Genomic DNA, 20,053 nt, shown 5'->3' with positions numbered 1-20,053 from the left:
CCTGTTTGTTGTCCCCACAGGCGACTGGCAGGCCACGTGCTTGGCGCCCACTCTGGAGTGCAGACTATGAGCCCTTGGCTGGGGAAGCCCGCTCGCATGGGGGCCCTGGTTCAAAGATGCCACTGACTTGTCCCAAAGCTCTCAGAGCCCACTGTGGCAAATGCTGAAGGACGGGGATCAGAGCTAGAGGGCACGGTTTCCCACACTGGCCTGCTGTCCCCATGGCTGGTGGGGGTGGTGGCTGGAATGCCACTGTTCCATGCAGGGGCCAGAGAGCAGGCTCCTGAGAGAGGAGGGTGGGGAAATGAGGCCTGCCGTAGCAGCTTAGATTTTTGAGTCTGTGTGTTCCCTTGACACAGAGATAGCCATGGCCACCTAAACCCCTGGTTCTCTAAGATCCTATGACCCACATATGTGTCTTCCTAAAACACCGCCTCGTACAAGCTCCCTGGGCCTCCAGTATGAGGGGACTGGAGTGGATCATCTCTAGACCCTTCCTTCCGCTCTGCACTGTCTCTGCCTTTTAATTAATCCTGGAACTCTACAGCTCAAGACCGACAATGTCTCTCTGGGCCCCACTTTATAAAGCCCAAGCCCTTTTGCCTCTCAGGTCCCTAGTTGGTCCACCCTATCGACTTCCTTTAACTCTCAGCTGGATTCCAGGAAGGCAGCAACCTCACTGTCCCTCACTTGTGTCATTTCTTTGGGTCTTGATTCATTCTATTTCCTCCATCAAAAACATCCTTCCAGAAAAGTCTGGCAGTTCCTCAAAAAGTTAAGCATAAAATTTCCATATGATCCGGCAATTCTACTTTAGGTATATACCCCAATGGCTCAAAAGCAGGGTCTCCAACAGATATTTGTACATTCACGCTCATAGCAGCATTCTTCACGATAGCCAAAGGTGGAAGCAATCCATGTGTCCATCGACGATGAATGGATGGATAAACAAAGTGTGGTATATGCATAAAATGAAACATTATTCAGCCAGGAAACAGAAGGAAATTGTGACACATGTTACCACATGAATGAACCTTGAAACCATGATGCTAAATAAAACAAGCTGGACACAAAAAGAAAAATATTGTATGATTCCCCGTGCATGCTATCCGTAGAGTGGGCGGGTTCATGGAGACAGAAGGTGAGTGTAGGTCGTGGGAGGTGGGGGGATAGGGAGCTATTTGTGGTGTGTACAGGGCTTCTGTTCGGGATGATGAGGGGGTCTGGGGGGGATGGTCATGGTGGGTGCCCAGCATTGTGGGTGTGCTTGATGCTGCTGAGCTATGTACTTAAAACATGGTTAAAATGGTACATTTTGTATTTTTACTGCAATAAAAAAAAAAAATGCCCAGAAAGAAAAGAAAAACAACAACAAACTGTCCTTCCCTCGCTCTCCTTTGTGGCCACCCCCTCCTGCTGGGACCAGCTCCCTCCTGGCTCCACTGCCCGGGCAGGCCTGAGCTCCTCGAGCATTTTTAGGAAACACCTCAGTCTCCTTGTGGCCTGGCACAGGCTGGCTCCAGAGGAGGACCTCAGATAACTCACCACTATTTTCTTCCTTTAGCATGAGTGGCCCCCTGCGGTCCCCTTCCTGCCGGGGGGCCGCTGCTCCCCCTTGGTGGTGGCTGGGAGCCTCCCTGGGGAGTCAGGGACAGGGTGGTGAGCGGTTACATAACCCACAGGGAGATTTTTTCCATCGGCCCACGCGGTGCCAGCTTTCCAGCGGCAGCCGCGGCAGGTAGAGGCGCCCTGTCTGGGCCGGCCGTGCCCGGGCAGGGCAGAGATGCTGCGATCTGGAGCCGCTTGGCATAGCTCAGATTCCCCGCGGCGGCTGGGGGCCGGCCGCTCGCTGAGCTTCGGGAAAGGATCTGCTGTCTCCTGCCTGCCTGGCTCTGGGGAGGGAGGAGGAGGAGGTGCTGGGGGTGAGCTGCCAGCCAGCCAGGGGTGACCCTCTGGGGCCTGGGACACCCGAGCCGGCCTTCTCCGATAACCCACTTATCTGCAGGGCCTGCTTCAGCGTGGCAGCCTCAGACAGGGAAGCGCCCCGCCAAGTTCTATCAGGGGATTTAGCAGGGAAAATGAAGCCGGGGTGGGGGTGAGGGTGTGCAGGGAAGAGGACACGGTCTGGCAAGGGACACGGGGGATGGTGAAATAATTCCTGACCTGGGTAAGGTTCCCCTGGCCCAGAAATGAGAGGGAGCAGAACCCCATGCCATTCCCTTTTGTGGCTGTGGCCTATGCAATTAGCCATGCCTGCCTACCTAACACGCTTTCCTCCCTGTGAACAGAAGCTACTGGAACTCACGAACAGATGCTTGCTGAATAACCACTGTGTATGGTGGTGGGACACAAAGGCGACACAGGCACATTCTTTGACCCCGTGACATCTACGGACACAAGCCTCAGATAAGAAAAGCTTAAATGTGAGTCTGGAAGACTCGATGAAGGGGACACACAGTAGATGTTAAAGGGTCAGGGAAAGGCAAGGTCCCTGGGCTGGGAGATCAGGGAAGGCTTCCTGGAGGAGGCAGATTTGACTAGGAGGAAAGGAACACCTGCCAATCCCTGGGTCCACCCCCGGCAAGTCCAGCGGTCTACAGGCACCCATTGCCTGCCGTCACTGCTCCAAACTTAATCAGCACAGGAGGGGGAAATGGAAATGCTGCCACAAGACCAAGGCAAAGGGTGACCTCTAGGAATCGATGTCGTGAGGCTGAGACATAAAGTTAAAAGGGCTCCTTGTATCAGGGCAGGGCACCCACACTGATGGAGCAGCAACCACAGGCTTGGCTCAGAGCTGGGGTCCGTGTGTGCGTCAACTCATTCAACCTCTGCCACAACCCAATTGTTCTTTACAGCAGCGGCCCCCAACCCCCAGGCTGCAGCCCTGTACCAGTCTACGGCCTGTTGGGAAAACAGGGCCTCGCGTCACCACCTGAGCTCCACCTCCCTGTGCCATTGTACACCCCCCATCTCCCCTGTCCACCCCCCACCCATTGGTGGAAAAACTGTCTTCCATGAAACCAGTCCCTGGTGCCAAAAAGGCTGGGGACCGCTGCTTTCAGGACAGAAGCTGGAGTGCAAAGATGTGTTAAGTGCTCAAGATCAGCGTCAAGGCAGCAGTCGATGCTACCACGTGGGTTCTCAGGGCCTCAGCTTTGTGGCCTCAGGGCAAGAAATCCTGCCTAGAGAAATCAGGTTCAAGAAAGTGACCCAGGCCTGTTTGTTCCGGGCGGCCCGGCTGACCCGACGCAGGCAGCTGCAGGCCTGTGTGGCCTTCCCCTCTGCCTCCCTCCTGAGCCACCCCAGCTCCCAACGATGCAGCGCAGTGGCCACTTTCATGCAAGGCCCCCTCAGCCTCTGCGCAGCTCGGTTCTCTGTGAAGGCCTGCAGTCAACTGCCTGTGAGACCCACCAAAGTCCCTGCTGTGCACGGAAAGCCACTTTGGGCTTTCTCAAGGGTGGGGTTCTCTGTGATTTTGGAGAAAACAGCAGTAGCTCAGAGGCGGGAGGCTAGGCACTTGGCTTTGCGGGAAAGCTCACTGGTTTCTGAGTACCCAGGAAAGTGGTCCGTTTTGCAACGCCCAAGGCCCACCTGACAGTATGACACCTGGCAGGCTGCTGTCCCGGGCTCCTTCCAGCACTGGCTGAGGGTCATTTTCCTTCCTCTATTTCAGATTCAAAAATCAAAATGCTTTTTTATATTCAAGTCACTGGCTGCTTCTGTCCCACTGAGCATCCCCAAGTTCCAGAGGGAACCCCAGACTTTGCACTTTTGGAAGCCACTTTGTTCCCCCTACCCCCATACTGAGCAGTCAGAGAGATTTGGACTCGGAGCTACCCCCGCTGGGTCCTTGAATAAAATGCTCAGGATGTGGCTGGCACCCACACCGCCACACACTGGGATAAGAACAGAGGGGTAGGCAAATAGACTGAGATGACACATATGCAGACTCTACCACAGTGTGTGGTACACAGCAGGTGCTCAATAAGTCTTTGTTGAGCAGAATAAAGATTGAAGAAAAGCAGATAAAATTCACCAAAGCAAGTGCAGGCAAATCTGGCAATGAGAAACACGCCTCCGACCCACTGTGGCTGTGGCAGGGGGAGTGAAGAACATGGGTAGGAGCCAGGCATCAGCTCTCCCCATCGGGGGAGCCTGGGGCGCCCATGGACTCTTGTGCAGAGGTCCAGCCTCCTGCGACAGTTATTCTCCTGTGATGTAAGGCAAGTCTGTTGAGGGCTGCAGGTGCCCACCCTCAGGGAAATGCATGTGCTGGCTGTGTGTGTCCCTCGCAGGTCACAGCCTTCAGTGTGGCACAGGTGACACCCTGGGGTGCTCAGATGCCAGCCGCTTTTTAGAAAAGCAGACCTCCGGTGGGCCTCTGAGGCACCCTCCTCAATGTGCACGTGGGGAAAGTGGCTTGCACTGCCCTCCGGCCTTTTGCTTTAGCTCCTTCTGATTTCTAGCAACCCGTGGAGGGGAGCTGGGTGGATACGGCCCAGGGCTTTTGCGCAGGCTTTGGAATGCACAGAACAATGTGCTTCTATCCCTGGGTATGCCCAGCTTGGGCCAACATTAAAATTAGTTTACATGCCTGGAGTGCACATTGGCTCAGCGGTGGGTGTGCAGAAGTGAGGGAGGGGGTCTGGGAATAGAATAGGGAGAGGTGCAAGGAGATCTAAACCAGGATGGCGGCTCCTGTGGTCCATATGGACAAGGACAAAGGGACAGTCCAGGTATTTCCTCAGGTACCCTTGGCCTCCAGGGGCCCAGGAAGCTCAGAGACTCAGCAACCACTGGAAATGCAGTGGGATTATTCCACAGGGGGATTCTGAAATTCCCACTGATAACTTCATGATTCTCCCAAGCTTCTGAGCCTTAGCACGTATTTGGGGGGTGGTGTGGGGCCAGCCCCAGGCAGCCCCACGACTTTGAGTGAGCCTTGTAGCCACTTTCCTCATCTACAAACTTGAGGAAAGATCCCTGCCCTGGAACCTACTTCCAATTCACATACAGGAAAATGCTCAGAAGAATTTAAAAGGCCCTGACATGCTGGGAGCATTGGTACCCAAGACTGAGGGCTCCATCCCTCCCTTCCATAGGCATTTACTGAGCTTCTACTACATACAGGTAATGATGCCAGGAGCTGGGCACAGGTGATAACTCAGCCAGGATTCCTGCCCCAGAGGAGTTTATAACTTAGAGCCGGTTAGAACCCCAAGGATCAACATTAGTCCCTCTCCTCCCTTCCTCTGTTAAAAGACAAGGCTTAAGAACCCCAAATTTCTGATAAGGGGGGATGACTTAATTTTCTGGAAGCCTTGAGAGAACCCGGAGAAAAGGCTTTCCCTTTAGGAACAGAGTTAGAGCAATGGCCCGATTCCCCTTCCCAAGCCTGCGATTGTGGGACCAGGAGAGGGTGTAGGGGGCTGGGAGACACAGGGTGTGGGAGTGGGGGAGACACTCACATTCCAGGTAAGGTGAGGCTAAGGTACATCTTCAGGGCTTGTCCCACACTTGTGAGATTTGCTGATAGGTACAGCTTGACCAGAAAACCTTGAGTGCCCCTTCTGAGCTAGAATCATTCCCAGAGACCCCACAGAGTCACCGCCTGATCAAGTTTCTATGTTTCAAAAGCCCCGAACACATGCTTGATGAGGACCCAGCCAGAAACTCAGCAGAGTTTATCTGTTCACTAGCTTGAGGTCAGCTTTTTAAGAGGCTGTCTTCTAGAAGGTGCTGGAGAAGAGCAATTTATTTTGAAATCTAGTGCCATGCCAGGTTCTGATTTCGTGTTGTCTTTTTTACAATAGCCCTGCTGTGTTTATGACGTGGTTGAGATGAGGTTTTTTTGTTTTTCTTCAAAAAAAGGTATTGCATCCTTCTGTTAGATGTGTTGTTGGTAACAGTTGCTAGGGAGAGCTGGGTTCAGTTACAGACACACTGATGCCCGCTCTAATAATACTCTGCTCTGCATAGCTTGCATGCAGACACCTCTTGGCTAAACAGGGCACACACATTTCAACAGAGGAGGGCTTGAACTTGTGCTACCCAAGCCTGTCTCAGCAAAGGAGCACTCCCTGAGCCCACGTGGAAGTCCTGGGCAGTGACAGGGCAGTGCTGGGCGGAGGGGGCTCAGGCCTCCATTCCTGTCATTCCAAAGGTCCCATAAAAAGAGGCACACTCATTCTTCACTTCTCCGTGAAACTGGAGCCCGCCCCCTCCCCATTACTGCACCACAGACCCCTGATGAGGATCAAGGGAGACTTTTGGTTACTTCTGTAACCCAGGAGCCCGGGCGGCTCACTTTCTCGTGGAAGTCGAAAACGATCAATGCGCATCGTCCAGTTATTGGGGCTCTGCAAACACCGAGGGGCTGGGAAGGGCGGGGTAAGGCGGGCTGAGCAGCGAAGCCAGTCGCCCCCCGAGCTTTGCAGGAGGGCCAGCCCCGGCACAGCCTGGCAGTGTGGGTGAGGCCCTTTCTCTAAAACGTGTGATAGCTGTTCCGACAAATGTCCAAGGCCGAGAAAAGGGGAAAGGAAATGGGGAAAGGAGTCCAGGACAGAGAGAAATGGGGCCAGCAGGAAGAGAAAACGCAGTTCCCGCCTCCTCAGGGAGGGGTCTCAGGATGACGGTGAGGGGAAACTGAGGCTGGAGGAGCTGAAGGTCAGCTCAGCAGTTAGGTCTCCTGTCTCAGTGCTCTCCCGCCAGGTCGGACTCTGCGTCCTGCACAGAGCCCAGCGCCTGACGGGTATTTCCTGACGGGTTCACCACACGACAGGTACAGCCAGATGGCTCAACAACGGGACAATATCGGCGTCTCTGGGGTGTCTCCTGAATGGTGGTGGTCAACCCTGGCTGCACCTTAGAATCACCTGAGGAGACCTTAAAAAGGATGCCCAGGGCCTGTTTCCGGAGACTCTAATCCAGCTGATTGGAGGTAGGGCCCTGTGCCAGTGTCAGAAGCTCTCCATGCCATTCCAACGTCCAGCTAGATTGAGAACCACTGACCTAAAGAAGGCCCAGTGTCTGAAATGCAATATCCCCAGGCTGGGTTCCCTTTGCTGACAATCACACCGATAGCAGACTGTGCCTCAGTTTGCCCACCTGTGAAACAGACTCATCACCTACAAACCGTCGGTCATCCAGTGCCTTGGTCCCCGGACCAGCAGCACCTGGGGGCTTGTTGGAAACGCAGAATCTCGGCCCCATCCCAGACCTACTACATCCGAATCTGCATTTAAACAAAACCCTGTGTGATTCCTATGCACATCCAAGTTGGAGAACCACTGATCTAGCGAACACTACATGCTTGGCACGTTTAAGAAAGGTCTGATTAGCCGGGCATGGTAGGAGGCTACCACTCGGGAGGCTGAGGCAGGAGGATTGCTTGAGCCTAGGAGTGTGAGGCTGCAGTGAGCTATGATGATGCCCCTGCACCTTAGTGCGACTGACAGAGAGAGACCCTGTCTCAAAAATATAAAAATAAAAACAGAAAATTAAAAAAAAGTCTGTTTAATAAATAGATCTATAGCTTATTTACAAGGATGCTAGTAAGAAAAGGCAAAAAAGAATTAGTTTGGATGTAAAAATTGAACACCATTTTTGAGCTGTGGGATTGGTGACAGGGGTCCACTGAGACCCCAGGGTCTCTGGTACTGTCATGGCTCATGAGGGCAGATCTTCTGGGTTCCTTGAGATGGTGATGTTGAGTCTGGCTGGGAAGGGTTAAAGGATCTTTGACCTTCTCCCACCCCTACTTCCCACCACATGCGGGCTGCACCCTAGCTTGGCAGGAAGCTTGCAGACCTCTGCTGCGGAGTGTTAACCACATCAGAGGTTGCCTCTCTCCCTTCCTTGCCACAGGCTCCCATCATCGAAGCCCAGGCAGCAAGAGCAGTCAGCCAGGGAGAGCAATGACCAAAGACAGCTGCTGGGAGCCGTGCTCGTGGGGCACTTCACACGCTGGCCCCTTTGCTGCCAGCATCACTAAGCCGGGTCTTAGAACTTGTGTGTGGAGGCTGCGGCCAAACCTGACCACGTGAGGGGCATCTCAGAGGCCGCTGAACCGGGGGTCTGAAGTGGATGGAGCTGAGCGTGGCCCTTGGGGAGAAAGGGGAGGCAAGGGCTCTGCAGGCCAGGCCAGGACCGCTGGCCAGGAAAGGGACACAAGCGCACTTTGCGAGGAGATGAAGGCAAGTGCGAAGGACATCCCTGCAGGTGTTAAAAGGGAACGTGGGGTTTACCGCGCCGTGCCTCTGCTTCCTTCTCTTGTACCTCTTGCGTTTGGGTGGCGAACGGCCGTGAATTATGCTGCTTGGAAAGCCCTGCTCCACCCCACACCCCCTTGGCTTCAGAGAGGAGCAGCGGGGCCTGAGAAAGCCCAGACACGGTGTTGGTGTCCTCTGGGCCTTGTAGTCAGGGGGCCGTCAGGGGCTTGGGGCAGCTTTGCACCAGCACAGCCATGCTTTCACCGGCCGCCCAGGAGGCCTGAGTACCCACATCCAGCCCTTGGTAATAGCCTTCAAGGAAGGGGGTCTCTCCTTGGCTCTCACAAAAGCCAGAGCTGCGGGTAATGCAGAGGGGCGAGTGGTGGCCTATGGGGACATTTAGATTTCTAAATACCCGACCCACAAATGCTCCACCCAGGCAAATGGCTGGCATCTGACATGTGGGGAGGGGGGCATGAGCTGCCCTAGAGCCTCAGAATGAGAGCTCTGTCTGCTCCTGGGGGTTCCCTTCTTGCTCTGGACTGCAGCTGTCCTCAGGCCCATGGCCTGGGAGAAGGGAGAGGGGGGGCTTCTAGTGCCTTCCTCTTAACACATCCATTTCTCCGTGATGGCCGAGGGCCCCCCAAGCACCAGGCACTTTGCAGACACCAGGATGCAGAGACTGCTCGCCCTCCTAGAGCCCTGGCTGGCCAGGGTGGGCAATAGCACTTTGTCACTGTGTGTTCATGCTGTCATTGGTTGAAGTTCTGATCCTTCCTCCCTGCAAACCTCTTCAGGACAAAGCTGTGTCATTTATCGACCACTGGATCCTCAGCCTTGAGGCTGGTGCCTGGCACACACAGATACGCAGTAAATACTAGCAGGGTGACTGAATGTTTGTGGCTACAGGCGACAGGTGCTGGGACAGGGGACGGCTGGGTGCTTCCTGGAAAGTGGGGCCCCAGCACCACCTGAATGAAGCATGAGTGTGATTCGCCCTGGCAGAGGGGTGGGCGTTTGGGGCGGGGCGGGAAGTAAATTCTGGACAGGAAGAGAGTCTGTTTACCCAGGGTGCAGCAGGAGAGGAGGTACAGCCTGGCTGGAGGGTGGTGGTGGGGGGAGTGGGGAACAGGATGTGGGGGTCCCAGTTCTCCTATGCCCCAAAGACAAGGTGGCACCTTTGGGTCTCCTGAGCTGGCCCCAAAGCCTCTATCACTCATGGCAGAGCTATCATTGAGCCACTACGTGGGGTAAGTGGGTTTGTGAGGTCTAGGAGGACCCGGGACTGTTGCGTGCCAGTGGCAAGGCCTGGGCAGAGTGGGAAAGGAAGATTGTCATGTGTGTGGGGGTTACTCGTGCCCCTCCCCGAGGGCCCAGCTCATCGCCAGCAGCACAAATAGGAAGGTGTACGGAGAGCCAGTGTGTGCGGGTTCCCAGCAGGCGCTCAGAGATCAAGTTCTGACCGACGGCTGAATCGGGTCTAGAACTCCTGTTTCCCAGCTGTCGATTTAGTGCCTTTCCCCTACCCCCATGTTTGCCAAACTGTGTCTCTCAGCACACTAATCTCACAAGAGTTCCTAGCTGAGGAAAGCGGCGAGGACTTTGCTGAGTTAACGCAGCCGAACAGGGTCGCTCCCTGCTGCACATGCGGAGGCTGTCCTAACTTGGAGGCTGATGGAGAAGCGAGAGCAGGGCCACGGAGCCCCTTCTGGGGCTGAGCGTTTCCCGAGATTGATGCTCCACTGGACACTTGTAAGGCTGCTCTTTCCATGGCCTGATGTGGGGTGGGCCCTGCAGCCAGCCGCCCTCCCCGCTGCCCTGTGTCTGTCTGCACTGGGTCTGGCTGGGTCACTTGGAGCTGGCAGCCACTGTCTAGAACTCTTGCCCCATCCTGGCCCTTCTTTGAAAAACAAAACCCAAAGCCAAGGCCACAAGCTGATCTTGTCCCTGACTCCCCTGTGCGGGGTGGTCTGTGGCAGACAGACTTCTCCCTGCCCGTCACTCTCTACGCTCTCCCAGGACATTCCGGCCTGCGAGGAATATGCCCGATGTGCAAATCCCTCAGGTAATGCGGGAATTCGTCACCAGGGGAGCGCGGGCGATCCAGGAATGGGAACCCGATCAGGGCCTGGAGCAGGAGAGAAGCAGCCTGGGCTGGCCCGGGAGAGCTCATGTTGCAGTGGGCGAGACACAGGTGGAAGAGGAGAGGGTGGGCGGGGACGGAGCCCTGCGGGGCCCCGGCAGCAACTTCCCCAGCTTTCAGGGAAGAGATGGCAAACCACGAACCAAGTGCGACACAAGGGGGACAATGCCCTGGTTTACACCTGCTGTCTGGGCACAATGATGAACGGATTCCCTGTTCGCTGGCAGAAGTCTTACAGTTTGGATGCTCTATAACATGGTCGCCCCAGGTAAGACAGACCTGCGGGGTGTCTGCAGCTCTGTAATTAACTTTCATAACTTCCCAGTCACTGTTTTACCTTGCCTGGCCTGGCAGCTCGATTTGTACTTCAAGTCTCTAAAGTACCAAGTAGGAGGAGACATGGCTTTCCCCCAGCCACGACTTCCAGGGTGGTCCCAGGGCCTGGTGTGGCCACCACGCTATGCGTCCTGCTCTCTCTCCCTGATGCCATCAGTTCACCTGCTACCACCCACGACAGAAGAGCAGGTACTTGCGAGATGAAATGGTGCCGGGCTCGGTCTAAGTGCACACGCCCACGCCCACGCCCACTACACGCTTATGCCCATAAAACCACTGCGGGATGCTGGTCCCCATGGGGAAGCAATGAGCAGGGGTGGGGTTAAGCTCTGGGGTGAGGGGATATTAAGTGGGACAGACAAGCTTACATTGCCACGCTTCCTCTCTGCCTAGGAGCCCCAGCGTCTGGGCAGACTGTCCCTTTCCAGCTCCTGCGTGGCATTGCTCAAACCCGTCTCAGTACCAGCTACAACCAGTTGCACAGCTGCAAACGTATAGCAGGAGGAGGAGGAAGAGAGACGTCCACAGCAAGTTTGTGTCTGCCCAGACATAGAGAGGTCAAAGCACAGGCCAGGCTCAGACTAAGAGCCGGGCCTCTTATCATGAAAATAGAAAGAGGGAAAGGCTGGTTCAACACAAAGCACCTATAAAATTATATTGGTGCATTGTTACCATGGAGCACGCACACAAACACACACAAATCTGGCCACGCATCCCCGGCCCCTCCACCGCTTTGCTGTTTTCTATAATTACCCGGGCAAGGGGAAACTTGGGGAAAGTTCAACTGTGGTTAGAACTTGCAGCCTCCTCGCTACTAATAACTCCCGGACGGACGCAGAGGGGCAGGGGCGCCGGGGCAGCTGTCGTGTCCCGTTACCTGGAGCATGTTGAGGAGCAGGCTCCGGAACTTGGTGCCCTCCACCATGAAGAGCGCCATCTTGTCGCATAGCTTGGCGGCGGTGAAGGCGAAGCTGCGGTCCGACACGGCCTTCTGGTAGATGGTCCGCACGATCTCGCCCAGCATCTCCTCCGAGTTGGTGGAGTTCTGCGCCTCCTCCATGAAGGTGGTGAGCTTGGCGTCCACGTCGCTGCTGTTGTTCCGCATGCTGTTCAGGATCTCCATCAGCTTGTCCATCTTGTTCTGCTGAGGGCTGGTCGTCTCCACCGCCACTTCCTCCTGGGGGTGTGGGAGACAAACGCGCCTGCCTGAGGGACGCCCAGGTTTCCGCAGGGGGCGGCCTGGTGGATGGAGAGCTGCCACCCCCAGAAAGCGGAACTGGCCCTACCTTCTTGGGCCTGAGGTCTGGTCCCTCTGGGAATGCTTGCCGCCACCAAAGACCCCTCATCCCTAAAGCTCTTTGTTGACTTTTTGTCTTGGCCCCAGCGACATTCTGGGCTGATATTTCCTGTGAATTCTAGCTCCTACCCAGGGTTCTAGTATACATTGGCTTTTTTGGTCTGTTGGCCCATCAAATGTCTTAATCTAGAAATCTCATTTAATATTTCATCTTGTGTAAGCTCCATTAAATCAAGACAACAAACAGGAAATTGGGCCAAAAAAGAAAATGAGCATAGGAAGGCTAGGTCAGGAAGGTGGGTAAGATCTAAAATGCCTGCAGTGGTGGTTAGAAGCGGCCCAGGGAGCAGCCACCTTGTCCTCCACTTCCTTAGCTCTGAATGCCCAAGGATGGTCATGTTCTCTGGGCATAGGGTGCCATATGGACACGGCCCTGGCTTTGCATCCTCTAGAGACTGTGCTGGCCTTCTACACACAACTACTACACACCCAGGAGTCCGCCAACGTGCTGCTAAAATAGTTGGTGCTTCTAAGAGGGAAATTTCAGATAAAAAGCCCTATCCCCTTATAAGGTTTCACTGCAACTGGGACCAGACCAGGGGCTGAAGGAAGACGAAAATGGCATCTGATTGTCAAAAGTATTTACTCAAATACAGCAGAGTCGTGGCCAAGAATGTGATTGACTTAACTGCTGGGATGTGAGGTCCGGGTGGAAGGGCAGCATCATAAGGAGAGATCATAAGGTCTTAAGATGAGATTCACACTTGTCCTTCTATTCTCAACAGTATGTGCTCTGGCCTAGAAGGCACAGAACAAGGTTCTATCTCCTGCTCTCTGTTGCTCACCATGTGGCTTTGGGCAAGTGGTTTCACTCGCTAGGCCTTAGTTTCCTCAGGGGTAACATGGTAAGGACGGAAGATCCATAGTGGGGTTGAGTTCCAAGGGCAACTGGTCTCTCACTTAAGACCTGAGAGTTGAATCTGGGGTGTCTTTCTCCGTCTTCTCCTCCAGCCCCCTCAAATTCATCTATGTCCTCAAGGAACGCTAGTATGAGTCTCTGAGTTGGGTCCACAAGACACAGCTCCCCACCCCCATGGCCATCTAATGCTTTACTTGTTCCTTGAAAGGTAGAGGGAAGTGTGACTCTCCCTGATGAAAGTCTCATGTGGGCTGGCCTAGTGGCTCACCTGTTCCCAGGGTTCACCCTTTTTTAGGGTGAGTGGGCAGAGTGACCCAGCCTGAGCCTAAGCCCATGTCCTCCTGAGTGTGGACCTTGGGCCTGGCCCCTGGGGCAAAATGTTGGGGAGGATGGGGGAGAGGGAGGATGGGGGAGACGCCTGGAACCTCAAGATCTGCAGAGGTCCCAGAGGAAGACGCCACAGGTTCTGCCTGCTGCGTGGGGAGGGCTGTGGGCAAGTCGGCCTTTCTTAGGATAGCTCCTCCCAAAGGTGACCTTACCTGTGCCTTCGGCGGGCAGCAAGGGTGCGCTGCGGGGGTGAGCACAATGGACTTAATGCTGTAAATAACACATCCCCATCCCTGTCCTGGAGGCTTGGGGCATCTCTTCCTGAAGCTGTGGACCAGGCACTGGAGACCAGGCCAGGACTAGGGTGAGGAAACAGGCTCCCGGGGAGCAAGCGCCACGTGGCCTCGCCCTCTGGGTCCTGCTGGCACTGGTCAGCACGGAGAATGCCTAGTGGAGCCTCCTTACCGTTCGCACCCTAGAGCGCTCAATGGCCCCGGGGAGATGCAACAGGCCCGTCCAACTCACCTCGGCGCCCCACACTGGCAGGGCCACCGCCTGCATGGCACTCACCTCGTGAAGAAGCATCAGTCCCTCTTACTCCATAAGCTCCATGTTTCCCCAAATGCCCTTTAGCATGAACGGGGCAGTATCTAACCCAGGCCACCAAGTGCCCGCCCCGGGCCTCTTGGGGGGCCAGGAGGTGAGGGGCCAGAGTAGCTGGAGGGCCCATGCGAGGCTGGCCACAGGCCGGCCCTCTGGTGGCCCAGTGGCACCCAAGGCAGTAGTGTCACCATGTGGTGGGCCCCCGCAGCCAGCAAAGACCCTGCTTGACACAGCTCCCCAGACCCTCAAACCCATGAGGCTCTGCCCCACGCCCACCTGCCAATGTGCCTACCTCTCACTGTCCTCCCTGCTGCAAGAGAAAAACGAAACTTCAATTACCGGTACCTTTTCTTTTAGCCTCCGCCGCAGTCTGTCTTTGGAAGACTGGAGCAGGGTAATTTTGGGCCGCTCCCCGATGCGCTCGGGAAGAATACTGTCTTTACGCTTTGTCTCGGCCTCCGGTGCTCCCGGCTGCTGCGGGGGCAGCCTCTCAGAAGCTGCCGGGGCCAGGACGTCAGGGCTGCGGGGGGACTCAAGGCTGCCGTGCCCGGTGTCTCCCGGGGTGTCCTCAAGTTTTGGGCTCTCGATGGTCACAATCTCTTTGGCATTGCGGTGGGTGCCTGCCTCCCCCTTGTCGCCTGGTGGGTGCTTCATGTTGCCGTGGTGCCAGCGCCGGTTCTGGCTGTAGCCATGGTGGGTGGGCCTCCCTGAGGGATGAGGTGCTGAGCCCCCCTGGTAGGATTTCTGGTGGTCCCTGTTGTGTTTGGCGCTGCCCGGCTGATGGTCACCATGCTGTTGGGGCTTGTTCCCTCCCGGAGGTCTTTGCTGTCGTCTGCAAATTGAAGGGGAGAGACAGAGAGCGGGACCGCTGAGTGGGCCGGTCAGGTGCCTGCACCTGGACACTAGAACAGGAAGTCACTGCCTTGTCCATCCATTCATTCATTCTTCCAACAAACACTTCCTGAGCACCTCCTACGTGCCAGGCTTTGTGACAGGGCCTGGGGCTACGGCAGAGAACAGCCAGTCAGGTCCCTGCTTTGTAGAGGATTTAAGTCAATCCTTCACTTAAAATCAGTACTTTATTCACTTAGCACAATATGCACGCAGCACACATGTGGAACAAAATTAAATACAGTGAACCCTCCTGCCTCTGACCCCACCACCAGTTACATGCTCTGGAAGCACCTGTTCCCAGATCACGCATCTTCCAGACATACCCTATGCATGTACCAGCAAGGAAACATACACAGACGTGCATCCCATAATCACCATCTCATTGATGACTTTGCACCACAGTGCTTTTTGAAAAGTGATATCACTTTTCAAACAACTTTTTTTGATACATTGACATTGTCACCCCAAACCCACTAACTAAATATACTATAAGAAGTTGTTATGGGCTAACTTATGTCCCTCTCACCCTTCCCTCAAATTCATAAGTTGAAGCCCCAACACTCAGTCCTTCAGAATGTGACCATATTTGGAGACAGGGCCCTTAAAAAGGTGATTAAGTTAAAATGAGGCTGTTAGGGTCGGCTCCTAACTGGTGTCCTTATAATAAGAGAAAATTTGTGCACACAGAGACATCAGGGATGCCATGTACAGAGAGGAAAGACCACGGGAGGACACAACAGGAAGGCAGCCGTCTGCAAGCCAACAAGAGAGGCCTCAGAGGAAACCAACCCTGAGGACACCTTGATCTTGGACTTCCAGGTTCCAGAATTGAGAGAAAATAAATGTCTATTGTTTAAGCCACCCAGTCATCAGCACTCTGTTACAGCAGGCCTGGCAAACCAATACGGAGGGGATATTTAACACAACGGTTTTGTGTAAAGACAGGCTCACCAATTTACTTGCCGACGCTGTCTAGGCAGAGAATAGCCTACGGAACAAATGTGAGTTGTGCACCATGGGGTGGACCCCAAACGTTTCGATTTGTGGACTGAATGCAAGTGAAGGGGTGGGGAGGGACATTCTCATGATCCTTCAGGCTGGCGCGAGGGCTGCTTCCGGCCACTGGAAGCATCCTTGTGCTCAATCTCCATCTCACCCTCAGCGTGTTGTCCCTGTCGTAACTTTACCGGGAGTGCAGCTGAAGAACAAGGTAACCATGCGCCCCTCAAAGGTTGCAAAGTGGTGAAGAAAATTTGCAGAAAGAAGATGTTACCTTCTAAAGAATGAGCCCCACACCTCCTCTGTGACTTGTCTTGGGGACCATAGACCTACACTGCATCGTATTTTACGAACAAACTGTATTTCTTTACTTTCAAATTACTGCTTATTACTTATATAAACTCAATGTCAATGTTCACTTGAAACATTTTTATCTGTGAAAATTTGGGGGTATCTTAGGTTGGGGTTAAACATAGTATTGTTTTCCCATTAAAATTAATGAAAAGTTTTTTTTTTTTCATTGAAAAGCTGTCACTGAAAAACTTGGTGGTGGAGCTTTCAGGGGGAATTACAATAGCTAAGTGAGGGACAGATTCAAGAGTCTTCTTTTTGTTTCCACGTAACACACGGTATATTAGGAATAGAAATTAGTACAATCTTTCCGAAGGGAAATTTGACAATTTGTTTCAAAAGTCTCTAATACATGCAAACCATCAGACCCTGCAATTCCACTGTGGCAACGTGTCCAAAGGAAATAATCAAAGATGTGCAAAAGGATTTAGGCACAAGGATGTTCATCAGAGCAAAAACCCAATGTGGAGTAATCAAAGATATGGCAAAAAAGCTCATGCTTGCTGGTGGGAGTGTGGTGTCTTTTTAAGGCAAGTATTCATATGCACCGGAAAATCTGGAAGGATGCGCACCAAAATGCTCATAGTGGTTATCTCTGGAAGACGGGATGTGGATTTTTCTTTCCGATTTTCTAAATGAACATGATTTTATTTTCTTCATCAAACTTTTCATTGTGAGGCAATTATAGAGTCACATGAGTTCTAAGGAATAATACAGAGAGATCCCTTGTACTTTTTAACCTCCCAGTAACGTCGTGCAAAACTATACAGTACAGTACCACTACCAGGATATCGACATTGACGTGGTCAAGATATAGAACATTCCCATCACCACGAAGGTGCCCCTGTTGCTTTTTTATAGCCACACCCCCCTCCCTCCCACCCCCAGGCCCTCGGTCTCTGGCAACCCCCCAACTGTTTTTCATTTAGAATTCTGTCATTTCAGAGTGTTGTATAAATGCAGTCGTCCAGCATGGAACCCATTGGGATTGGCTTTTTTCACTTAGCATAAGTCCCTGGAGATTCATCTAGATTGTGGCTTGTGCCAAGAGTTCGTTCCTGTTGGTTGCTGAGTCGTATTCCGTGCTGTGGATGTTCACTGAAGGGCGGCCGGGTTGTTTCCCATTTGGGGCTGTGATGAACAGAGCTGCTAGGAACACTCGTGTACAGGCTTTTGTATGAACGTAAGTTTTCATTCCCTGGCATAAATGCCCAGGAGTGCCACTGCTGGATGGTATGGTGGTTGTATTTTTAGTTTTCAAAGAAATTCTCACACTGTTTTCCAGAGAGGCTATACCACTCTACCTTTCTGCCAGCAACGCAGGGAAACTTTTAGCCATGGTTTCTTTGAGTGATTCTTTTTCGCCCCACCCTTCTTCTCCTCTCCTTTTGGGACTCTGATGGCATGCGTGTCAGATTTTTAGTTACAGTCCCACAGGTCCCTGAAACTCAGGTCACTCTCCCCACTTGGCCCCTGTGACGCCACCCTGGTGGGGGGCCGGGGTACCTCCTCTCAGTCTAGGCCCCTCCCTGGGCCTCCGCTGGAGTGGTGGGTAGGGGTGGGGCCGCAGCTCTTTCTGGGGTTTTGGCTGGAGTAGAGCAGTTATTATCTAAGGTTTCCTGTCTTGCTAGGCTGCCCCCGTCCTGGTCCTTTGGCTAGAGCTAGCAGGCTTCTGCCGGGGCTCCCTTAGTCTGCCTGTGCCTAGCGTCATTTCTGGGTTTCCAGTTTCTTTAGCTCCAAGTCTGGGATAAACGAGCCAAGAAGAAAACTCAAGGAACTCACGACTGGGCCATTCTGCAGCCAAGGTCCCCAGCCTGGCTGTCTGCTTCCCATCTTTCCCAGTCTTCTTGTGTTTGTTTTTATGTATAATGTCCAAGGGTTTTCGTTGTCTGTACTTATTTTAATAATTTAAGAGTCATTATAAAAATATCTCTCAAAGTCTGGCACACGGAACTGAATCCTGCTGCCCGGGTGTGCCCTCCTCAGGGGCCTGCATGGGATTTCTCACCCTTGTTGTCCAGGTGTGCTCTCGTGGGCTCTGGAGCACATTCCTGGTCAAGGGCAATGCTGACACCCCCCATCGCAAACCCCCCGCACCGACTGGCACTCCACAGCCCTCAGTTTCACTCCCCACTGTACGACAGCAGGGCAAGGACCGCCAGCACCAGCGCCCGGTGGAGAGTCGGTCCCACCGGCAAAGTGGGGCCCTTGAGTCCAGCGACTCTATACCCAACTGGCCAGAGGGCCCAGACCTAAACCCAGATGCCTTGGTCAGTTCAGAAGGCTGCGGCCCTCGCTCTGAGGAGTATAAACCAAGCACGCTGGGAAAGCACAGAACAAACTCTATGGCCCACACACAACTTCCTAGGGTGCCACGCGCCTGTGACTTGCTGTGAATTCTCCCTCCTTTAATTTTTCAATTACTTTCAACTAATTTCTCCTTCCATTCTCTTTGCTCTTTGAATGTGAGTTATTTTTACACCCAGAGAGGAAGCTTGGAAATTCCCTGGAAGATAATGATTGATTCTCACAACTTCTGTCATCCTTATTTAGAACTTTTGTGGCGCCGAGAGCTACGGCCCAAGAAATGCCCCCAAGGATGGTTGACCAAGCCCTTCTCAACATCCGTCTCAAAACTATCTGGTTTCCCACTTGCCATACCAGGGATTTCCCTCTCTCTGCCCAGTGCCCCCGCCCAGAAAAAGGAAACAACTTCTGTCCACCTAGAGGAGGAAGGAGGTAATTTCTGCATGGCTGGTGGGTGATCAAGGGCTCCAGAAAGAAATCAGCTAGGTCTTGCAAGAGCTTCTGCTGTTTGTTCCTAGAAGTTCTGGGGGTCCTGGAATTCCATGTCTTCGTGGTTCAGAAGACCTCGCAGCAATCACCAAGAATGCTTCGGGCTGCCTGGCATTTGTGGCTGTTGTCAGACTCACTCCTGCTGGGTGGAGGCTCCTTTGCACATGAGTAGGACCATCCGTAGGTGGGAGGGGAAACCAGGGAGTCCACCCCACGTGTGCCCTCCTAGCTGGGCAGGCAACATTAATAATGGAAGGGCCCAGAAACCATGGGAAGGGGAGGCGCAAGGCCTTGTTCTCTTACCTCCCTTTACCGCCTCTCTGCACAAGGTCCTGCTTAGTTCTCGGGGCAAGTGATTGCTAAGACTAGCCTCTGCGTGCAGGCAGGTCAAAACTTTCCTTCCCATTCTACAGGTAAGCCAACTGAGGCTCGGTGAGGTGAGGGCCTTCCAGAGGCTCCCGGGAGAGAGCGTGCCAACCCAGTCAACTCACCACGGCACGTGGTGGCCACCCCTTGTCTGTCTCTTATCCTCTTTGAGATCCAGCCTCCCCAGCAGAGAAGTGTTGAACTACGGCTGAGACCTCTGCGGTGGCAACCACACACGGCCCACGTTCTTGGCCTGGGAAGTGGCGGAGAGGGCCGCTGGAACCACGGGCACAGACTTGGGACTGGGCCTCATTCCCCAACAATGGAGACCCAGGCTTCCCCGCTCCGGCCATTCACAAATATTTGTCAGCAGCGGTTGGCTGGGCTGGCCAAGACCAGCTCCTCGCTCTTCTGCGTTTGCTGGCGCTGGGTTCCATCAATACCTTCATCCAGGGGCCAGCTGGCTGTTCACCATGAAACCTGTGGGTTTGGGTTTGGCTGGGCCGGGGAGGAGCCACTTCTGCTCCCCGCAGCCAGGCAAAGAGGCTGCACTGGGTCCCGGACACATGGGTGGTGGATCCTGGTGCGGAAGACACACTAGACATCCGGTTCCGCAGCACTTGAAGCAAAAGGGGCAAAATCCATCTCTCTGCCTGTTTGTCATGTGCTCTAATCCTCTCTCTGGGGAAGTCTCTGGGGTCAGGGGGGATGGCTTAGGAGATACGATTAATATTCCATTTGTGCTACTGGCAACACCTGCTGTTAGGGAAATAATGCTTTCTTTTTTTTTTTTTTTGAGAATGGAAATT

The 20,053-nt window shown here is 53.8% G+C and overlaps 1 protein-coding gene across 2 annotated transcripts in view; it reads right to left on the bottom strand.

The window, feature by feature from the left end:
* CTIF (CBP80/20-dependent translation initiation factor) overlaps positions 1–20,053 on the bottom strand; it is a 295,612-nt gene that overhangs the window by 93,346 nt on the left and 182,213 nt on the right. For both annotated transcript variants that reach the window (XM_012642671.1, XM_012642672.1), the window contains exons 8-9: positions 14,184–14,670; positions 11,570–11,869 (exon numbers count right to left, since the gene is read on the bottom strand). In XM_012642671.1, the coding sequence (XP_012498125.1) occupies positions 11,570–11,869; positions 14,184–14,670 (787 nt within the window). The remainder of the gene's footprint in view (positions 1–11,569; positions 11,870–14,183; positions 14,671–20,053) is intronic.

This window comes from Propithecus coquereli, unplaced genomic scaffold (assembly GCF_000956105.1).
Source record: "Propithecus coquereli isolate 6110/MARCELLA unplaced genomic scaffold, Pcoq_1.0 Scaffold181, whole genome shotgun sequence".
NCBI lineage: Eukaryota > Metazoa > Chordata > Mammalia > Primates > Indriidae > Propithecus > Propithecus coquereli.
Note: the sequence above shows the minus strand (reverse complement) of the source record. Positions and strands in the feature narration are given on the sequence as shown.